This window comes from Volvox carteri, assembly GCF_000143455.1.
Source record: "Volvox carteri f. nagariensis unplaced genomic scaffold VOLCAscaffold_33, whole genome shotgun sequence".
NCBI lineage: Eukaryota > Viridiplantae > Chlorophyta > Chlorophyceae > Chlamydomonadales > Volvocaceae > Volvox > Volvox carteri.
The window spans coordinates 484,852-494,398 of record NW_003307576.1 but is presented as its reverse complement, the minus strand read 5'-3'; the positions used below and the strand labels follow the sequence as shown (position 1 = coordinate 494,398).

The window sequence follows — 9,547 nt, the reverse complement described above, 5'->3', positions numbered from 1 at the left end:
TGAAGATACTGCTTCGCATCCCTGGCGAACGCGCGCGTACTATCTGCCGCAGCACGACCTAACTCGCGAGATCGAAGGTCGGAAGAAAAGTTTAATCTAGGAACTGGGACGGAAAGTCTAAGTACCTCAACGTCCTGCACTGGTAAGAATGCAGCAGCCGTAGGAGCCCTTTCTGCGCCGCCAGCGCCGTGTGCGGAGGAGGCTACAAGCAACGGCGGCGGCGGAACAGCGGCGACAGGCGTGGGATCCTGTCCTACGTGAGGCACTGGGGCAGCGACAGGGTTAACAGGAACCACCGGGGCAGCGATAGGGACTGTCCGCGCGGGACAACCCTCAGCGACTAAATCCGGCGGACCCCAGCGATTTCGCCTGACCCCATCCGCTACGTTCCAGGAAGGGGGAACTACACTTAAAGCTCCCTGCTGACCATCCCCGAGGACAGGTAAAGGCGCGTTTCCGGAGTTGGCAGGCAACATGGCGAGGCGACCCAACCCGAAAAGCCAAGTAAAAAGAGGTAGCAAAGGTAACCCTACCGAAAAGTAAGACTTCCTCAGCACAGCGATGGACTGCCTCGATTGCTTGCAATGCACCACGGGAGAGGTACACAAGTTCGCGCAAGCGAGGGATCGCAGCAGAGGTAGGAATAGCAGAACCCGCTACAACGAGAGGGCCTGCAAATCTAAAAACAGTTAGAGGAGGAAAAACTAGGATTACTTCAACAAAACGTAGGGCGAATCTACCAACCCGCGGATGCGGCGGCAGCCATCACCGCATTGCCGAGGTCAGCAGCAAAAGTCGCCAAGGGACCGAAATCTTCCGAATCGGCCGACGTAGTCTCTTCACAAAGAAAGTTCATACTAGTGCCAATTGAAAGAAAATGTGCGGAAGCGGAAATGAGACTGGTCCGTACCAGATTTGTTGTAGAGTTCAGACGACACAACCACATAATGGGGGCATCGAAAGATACCGATTGAGACAAGTGTCTTGAATAAATAGTCATCAGTGACTCCACTTGGGCCTCGCGCCGATAAGAATCCCCAGTACGATTGGGCGGCGCCGTATCCAGAAGCCATAGTTCGCAGGAACTACTCTCGCTCGGTCAGACGAAACTGGGACGCAGGTCCCAGCTTTACGCAGGTAAAACCCCCACCCATACGCAGGTATGGACTTCCGCAGCAGTGCGGCATTAAGGTGGCGGACGACTAACAGTAGTCGCTTTAGCCGCCGCAGCTAACAGTAGCCGCAATTAAACTAATAGCAGTATTAGTTTTAACCTGTAATCACCGACCGCGGAATTGACGGGTGTTAGTTAATAATATTGAAGTTCGGTAAATCGGAGTGGACGAGATAACCACCGACAGTTAGGATTCGGCGCCCAAACCGTTGCAGAAAACCTTTACAGGATACAACAGTGTGTGTGTGTGTGTGTGTGTGTGTGTGTGTGTGTTGCCGCGTGTGATGTGTGTGTTCGTCACATCGTCACATCAAGAAGACGAAGAAGAAAGGACAAAAAATTTCGCATGTATATGTAACTTGCAAGATCGTGCGTTTCTTCTTCCGCCACACTTAAAAGAGCGAGATTGCATAAGGTTCCCAATTCCTGTAGTGTACGATGGACTCCCAACAATCTCCCGCCGAAATTTAAATCGATAAACGAGTGCGCCTCATCGGAATCGTTCCCACAACAGCCCCCTGAAAGCGACTATGGAAATCACCACCCTATCCTGCAACTGCAGCCACTGCAGCTCTTGTACAAATTCTTGTTGAGGCTACTCATATTTCGTGCGCTGGAGGGCCTGTGGCGATTGTGATGGAGGTACATGTCATCTGCGTGTGAGAGCCCAAGCAACGCTGAACACACGCGAGAGCATCGGGTCGTTGGGGGCATAGTGAGATCACCTTGAGGACCTAGCTAACGAAGTTTCAGTGTAAATGACGGTTGAAAGTTCATCGAGTATGTGTAAGACCCAAGGGGACAGAGAACAGCTGGTGCTTGTGTTGGCGCCGTCACGGTGGACGTGCGAGTGTGCGAGTGAAGGTGTGGTGGAGTGGAAAAGGGGAGGGGAGATGGGGAAATGTTCATGGGCCAGAGTCTCAGAAAGTGACACCGCACGCTATGTACACACGATGGTTGCGCCGTAAGTGGAATTACGTTTTTTTGTAAAAAACATTTATCTGGCCGTCGGCTTAGTATCAGCCGTCACCACGTAAGACGGCTCTCGATGGCTTTCGCAGGAAACGCATCATTTCACATCCCAGGTGCATCAACTCTGCCCAGGTCCCCACCGCTGTTCCGATTTCTCAACCTTCTTGTACCCTGTCTTCCGTCTGGAGATCCTCACTAATGCTGTTTACGGATAAAAAAAGGACGTTATTGCGTAGATGTGTGTACTAATTAATGTGCGTAGTACATTCGGTGGCTGTGGCTTCACTACATACATTTCTGACTGTGACAGCAGTGGCTTCGTGCGCTCGGACAGGCAGATAAGCGTTTAAAGTCACAGGCTAGCCCTGAGACTGCATATTCTTGTGTCATCGGTGGTGATCTGGTGGCGATCACAAGTCGCAGGAATTGTAATAAGACACAGCTGGAATGAAGGGCCGGTACAACATGAGTAGATGCGAGTGCTCACCACCATTTGCGCCAGAGGCACAAACATGTCAGCCTGAGAGAAAATGATTATGAAAGACACGCAGAAGGGCCTTATGACGAGACTAGCAGGGTTTTCGAGACCCACAAAGATTGCAACGCACGTTCGTCAGCCTGTCAGCTAACCCCAGGTCTCAGGCTCAGTATGACTGTCCGCCAATCTCGGGCTCCTAGGCGGAGTCTATCAGCCATCCAATCTCATGTCTCTCGACAAATCTTGTAACCCAGCAAAGGCGAAACCCGGGATGCTCAGATGGGCCTTTTGCGTCGTTACACATCTAGTCTCACCGGAACTTTCAGAGTACGGTACACCCGCGGGCCTATGTTTGGATTATAGCTATGTAATAAAGATAAAGCGATAGTTTCCTTTTGAAATGGTTGCCTTCGCTGCTCCCCTTATCTGATCTCCGAGAGACGTGGACTAATCGGTGATTGTACGAGTTGGTGTGCATTCAGCGTTCTCGGGGTAGAAGGGAGTAGACTGGCGAAGAGATTCCTCTGGTTCATAGGTATTATGACTAGAGTCGTAACCTTCCCATTTAATCAAATACTCTCGACATGTCTTTCCCGCGTCCCCCTCGGACTGAAACATCACGATGGTCGACAATGGCTTCGACCATAAAGTACGGCTCACCCTCAATGACGAGTGGCGCCGGTGGCTGTCGCTTTACGTCTTCTTTGTACAATTTCAACATTTCAATTTCAACAAAGAGACATGAAAGACCGGGTGTAGGCGGGAGGCCGCCAGTAAGTCCAGTTTTACCGCGGCTTTGCCCACGCGAGCGACAACCGTGTATGGGCCGATGAACTTGGGCATCAGCTTTTAGGTTCCAGGAGTTTTTTAATTTAATGTAATATTTTTGGTACTTAACAGCACTTTCTGCCCAACCTCGTAACACACTGGACGCCTATGCATGTCGGCGTCTTCCTTCTGGTCTTGTTGCGCAGCCAAGAGAAACTTTTTAGCTTTGCTTTTATGCTCGTGAAGCATCGCTTCTTGCTTCTGTGCGGCAGGCACCACCTTGGTTTTTAGGTGAAGGTCAACCGGAACACTTTTGGTTGCCGACCACCATTCAAGGGGGTTGTCCCCGTTGCTCGCTGTTTTGAGTTGGTTATGGCAAACTCAATCAGTGGCAAATGCTCATCCCAATCATTTTGAGTGGGTGAGATGTAGTGCCTGAGTGTCTCTTCCAGAACGCGATTCATGCGTTCCGTTTGCCCGTCTGTTTGCGGGTGAAAGGCTGTGCTGATATTGAGGTGGGCGCCCAACAGGCGAAATGTTTCCTTCCAGAAATTACGATGAAAGCGAGAGTCCCGGTCTGAAATAATGTTCTTTGTAAAGCCGTGCTGCCTGAAGACGGTAGCCACAAAGAGGCGGGCTACATCTTCAGCTGTGGCGGTTGTGTGTGTGGGAGCAAAGTGCGTCATTTTGCTCAGCCGGTCCACGAACACTACAATCGCATCGTGCCCATTGCGGGTTGTCGGTAGCTGTGTAACCAAATCCACTGTCACGCTTTCCCACACCTCCGTTAGAATGGGAAGGGGCTGCAGTAATCCACCCGGCTTTGCATTTGTTGCTTTGTTACGCTGACATTGGGGGCATGTTTTGACGTGTTCTTTAACGTCAGAGTCAAGCCCTGGCCACCAATATGTTTGTGTGATCGCTTGTTTGGTGCGGTCAATACCGCGGTGGCCTGTGTAAGGGACACCATGATACGCTGTCAAGATGTCTCTTCGCAGTTCAACGTCGTTTTCACAACATCCTTAGCTGCTGGCCTTAGATACAGCAAACTGGCGTTGAATGTTGGTTTTTTCTCCTTGTCGTTGCTCGCTTACTATTTGAGCCGTCATAATCTTTGTTGTGATGTGTGTGTAAAAGGGCAGGGCAGTCCGTCTTTCAGCGGTAGCTACGCGCGAGCAGAGCCTCACCAGGCCTCTCATACGGTGGAAGCATGTTCATCCCAAGCTGGACAATGCTATTTTCAAAAAATGTTTCCTTTTCATAATTTGCTTGGTATAGGAAAAGTTCCATTTCTATCAGAGTACCTTGGGCAACCTTTGGGCGGTCAAACGGGAAGGCGTCGAATCGTCAGGCTTCCCAGCAGTGGCAATAATGAGGACTGAATTCCTGTAATTTTAAAGTATTTCGCTTATGGATTACTTGTAGATTGATGAAATAGTAGCTGATTTCCGAGCAGCTGCTTTGGCTTTACACTGTTCATATGAAAACTGGAGTGGCATGGCGCTCATGTTGAAGGTCCGAAAATGCTAGAAGCAGTGCAGGAAGCTAGTACAACACTGTATATTACTATATATTGGGTCAAAAGTCCCGCCGCCTTGATTTGAGGACAATAGGTTCAACGCGAGCTGCGGCGGCGATTCGTCTACCGAGCGTTTCACAGGTGCGAAAGCCTCTGCGGCGCCCGTACTATATACTTACAACACAGCACGCTGATAATGATCTCCTACAACATTCCATTACATTATGCGCCGATGATAATTGGTCCTGTTCCTCTTCAGCGCTGGAACCTATTTTTATTCAGGTTGCTCCAGTCTAAGGACGCCTAAGCTACGTTGGTGACTCTCTTGCGGATGTCTTTGTACCCTGAACTAGTCGTTTAATTTAATGACCATGCATCTTCTATCCATGGAAACATCCCCCAAGGTATGCTACCAAGCCGCCCATCTATCGATAGCCGCTGGACGTATCTACCTAATTAGCTACTTGGCTGAACTTGTGTATATAAATACATCCCCACTGCACATAAATTCTTATCAAGCTGCTACCAACGGCGGCCAACACCATGCTTATGAACTGGTACACGGCGAACTTGGTGTGGCCTTTTCCGAGCGTGAGTGGGCTTCCTTCGTTCGCCCGCTCTCCCGCGGCATACATATACCGACATACCGATATACCGACATACCGACGTGCCCAAATACCGACGTACCGTCATACATACTTGCACAAGCCTATTTCTTCTCATTGGCCATGTGCATTTTGCTATATGTATATGCCTTGCCGTATACGTATGCCTGGCCGCGGCCGTTGCCCGGCGTGTGTGTGGTCTCCTGCTGCTGCTGATGTTGCCAGTTCTCAACATAACTGCTGCACGACATCGCCCGCCGTGCCCCTGTCTGCCTCGTGAGTATCGCGGTATACGTTGATACATACACAAACATGAACGACGTATGCACGCATCTCTATTTGTAAATATCTTAAATATAAAAAAGCTTCCCTGCGTGCCGGCATGCAGGATAAGGAAATCGAGGAGCTGCGTGACAAGACCGGGCTCACACTCTCGCAGGTTGCCGACTGGTAGGTCGGAGTGAGCGAGCTTGGCAGGTTTTGATAGACGAAATCTATGATACGAACGCGCTGCATAATGAGTAAGACACAACCAAGAAGTTCATTTGACCTAAAAGTATGAACCCGCCCTCACCTTTTTTTGTGTGTGTTACGTGGTTGGGGGTGCGTGACCCCATACCTGTAAAACTACCCATACGAGCCGAAGGCGCAAGGGTCGCCAAGGACGTGCTGGTTCACCTTTTTTGAAAGGGGCCGGCTTTGAGTTGGTTGGGCGGGGCGGGGGACGTTTTCATGACATCGGCCACCGTTTTTATTATTAACGCAAACCGCCACCGTTTTTTTAGTTAACGCAAACTTACGCCTGCGGCCCCTATCCGCGCTGTACATACTGCTGGTTTTCCGGAGTCCCTTCGCCGACCAGCCGGCCTATTACTTTCTGACACCCAAACTCCCAAACGGAGACGCAGAAAGGGAAGCGTACGATTTGGCGGGTATATAAGAGGCCGTGTGTTGCGGCATCCCCATCCAGTGCTTGTACCGGCACATTTATATTATTGCTCTAGGCTTCCGGTTATCAGTAACAAAGCGTCTCGTATAGTGGTAATTTTCCAGAAATGGGCCCACGGCAGCGGGCTCCGCTCTCTCACACTCTCTCGGCTGAAATCAGTGAAAGAGGTTGCTGCCCCGCTGCCCGAAACGAGGGTGCGCACGGCCAATGCCGTACCGGTGAAGGTGCCAATCAAATGTGTTTTGCCAATCTTCCCTAAGATTAGGGAAATGTGGGTGTATTGTTCGGCACGGCAATTAGTGACGACACCCCCGTAAAGCATGCGTTCATTTATACGGCTAATACGGCTTGGTGATGTGACGCCAATCACCAAATTGGACCACCAGTTCATCGTATCAGTACGGTAGCTAGTTACCCACTCGTGCTGCCGTGTGGGAGAGGGATGTTGTCCTCTTGATTGCCTTGCTTCTTGCTTCCTAAAGGTCTTAACATCTACCTGCCTCTGCCTTTTTTGTCGCTGGTAATCCCTCCCTCCTGAAACCACAAAAAGGTTCTCTAACAAGCGCCAGCGGTACTGGATGCAGGTAAGGCCGTAAGTTTGGATCGGAGCCTAAACCTATCGGGGGGGTTTGAAGCTGTGGTGCTTAAAAACCCCGTGCGTCGAGTTGCACACGCACACGCACACGCACACGCACACACTCATGCGCAGCTAAGCTACTACTACTACTACTACTACTACTACTACTACTACGTAAAGCTACCGCGTGTTCCTTGCTTCGTTCAACCTTGTTGTCAAGATAATGATAGATTCCCCTTATCCGTTTTCACACAGTTTTTTAATGGCCGCAAGCCTGCTAACCGCGAAGAGTCTGCGCTGATCCTCCGGGAGAAAGGAGTGATCGATTGAGGGAGGACGAGCATGGAGGAGGGAGGACGGAGGAGAAGGTAATGAGAGCCGCACGCTGCGGCGCGCAGCTGGCCGAGGGGGTAGTAGTAGGGCAGCGGCAGCTATGGGGCCGGGCAGGCCGTGATGCTGTGCTATTGCCAGGAGCGAGAGGGAGAGGGAGGAAAGGGAGGGAGGGACAGGGAGAGGGAGGGAGCGGGAGAGGGAGGGAGCGGGAGGGAGAGGGAGAGAGGGAGAGGGAGAGGGAGGGAGAGGGAGGGAGAGGGAGGGAGAGACAAGTTGGGTGTCGGCTTCAAGGAAGCCGGAAAAAGGGCGGGGCCCCTCTGCATCCGTACAGGCCGGTAGCAAGGGTGGCAAGTGTGACCATTGATGGGTAGTGTCAACGCGGTTGGGAGATGTGCTTTGTTGCAGCAGTGCTGATGGTGTGAGAGCTAAGCTTGCACCGGCGGAATCGTCAGCAACGTCTGCGGGCTCCACGCGAATCGCATCCATTCCGGGCATGCACCCGGAATGGACCCGGCATTCCGGGGTGCATGCCTGACCCGGCAATTACGGGTGCATGCCGCATGGACAGTGCGGAGAACGCAAGTCGGAATGCCGTGCGGCAAATGTAACGAAAGCTGGGTGATTTTCGGTGCTGTCTGTGATGTTTTCCCCGAAGCGCCAGCGGCCTCAGCAATCCGCCCCACAGCCGCGGGCTTCATCGGGGCACACCGCAAGTCTCAGGAGGCCCCCGTGCATTGGCCAAAGTAAATGTACAAACAAGCAGCTGNTGTATTTCATAGAGAAATGAAAGCAAATTATGTTGGCCTGCTGGTGGCAAGTCGGATTGCCCATGCCGGCAAATGGTAACACAAGCTGGGTGTTCGAGTTATCATACGCCGTCATCTCAGAATTCCATTGTGAGATACGCGGCAGCTTTCGGGATGAATTTTAGCGCGAGAGGCGTTGATGTGACTTTTGAGGTCGGTGAATGGAGGCAGCTAAACTTGTTTGTGCTCATACGGTCTTTGTTAGCTACATGCGAGATACCTTGCAATAGAGAATGCTGTATAGTACCGATAACGCGTTTCAGCCGGGTGAAATATTATGTTTGGTCCGTTACACACTCAAGGCCTGGGAGTTCGAGTTATCATACGCCGTCATCTAAGAATTCAAATATGAGATACGCGGTACCTTTTGCGATGAAATTTAGCGCGAGAGGCGTTGATGTGACTTTGGCCTCGGTCAATTGAGGCAGCCAAACTTGTTTGCGCTCATACGATTTTTGTTGGCTACATGCGAGATACCTTGCAATAGAGAATGCTGTATAGTACCTATAACGCGTTTCAGCCAGGCGAGATATTATGTTTGGTCCGTTACACACACACACACACACACACACACACACACACACACACACACACACACACACACGGACATGGGCAATCCTACAGGTCGGGGCCCCCCTGGGCGCTTCGCGCTGGGGCCCCGCCCAAAAAATCGGAAACAGCGGTATCGGACAAGGCGGTGCAGGCAGTGTGCGTGGATGTAGCCGATGGCACACAGCTAGCTTCTCATCTTCATTCCTAGAATAATGGTGGTGAATGCGATAAAGTCGTACGGCGACATGTATTGTTGCCAGCTGTCCTTGATGTTGGTCCACTTGTTTATCCTCCGCATATCCCATTATCCTCCGCAAAACCCATCAGGCAGGCAGGTCTTTCTGCGTGTTATCAGTGTTCTATCTTTTTGACGGTATGCATGTTTGATTCGATGCAGTAATTCAAGACATGTTTTCAAACTTGAAAACTTGTTTCTTTTATAACGGGTTCCAGCCCGCGTATGTCTGACTGATAATTGCCGGGGATTACATTGTGGTGACGCTATGAAGGGGGGACCTGAACGTCTGGCAAGGATGCTGGAACGTATATGGTCCCACCCCAACTCTATCGTTCCCTTTGGTGGTTAGTATCCTTTATCACTTGCTTTGGCATAAACATGCCGGTTACCGACCGTTTGGGGCCCATTAGTATCCTTTATCACTTGCTATGGCATAAACATGCCGGTTACCGACCGTTTGGGGCCCATTAACCCAACCGGCCGGTTGAATGGCGTTAACGGCCCGGTTGGGTTAACGGTCGGTTGGGTTAACGGCCAGTTGGGTTAACGATCAGTTGGGTTAACGGTCGGTTGGGT

General features: G+C 51.1%; 1 protein-coding gene across 1 annotated transcript; it reads left to right on the top strand.

Moving 5' to 3' along the window:
* Positions 1 to 5,454: 5,454 nt before the first annotated feature.
* Positions 5,455 to 7,372, top strand: VOLCADRAFT_93696 (uncharacterized protein; the record flags this gene model as incomplete). The annotated part of the gene is made up of 4 exons (XM_002952990.1): positions 5,455 to 5,502; positions 5,905 to 5,966; positions 7,016 to 7,049; positions 7,175 to 7,372. 4 exons carry the CDS (start codon positions 5,455 to 5,457, stop codon positions 7,370 to 7,372), a joined length of 342 nt encoding a protein of 113 aa, XP_002953036.1.
* Positions 7,373 to 9,547: the final 2,175 nt, after the last annotated feature.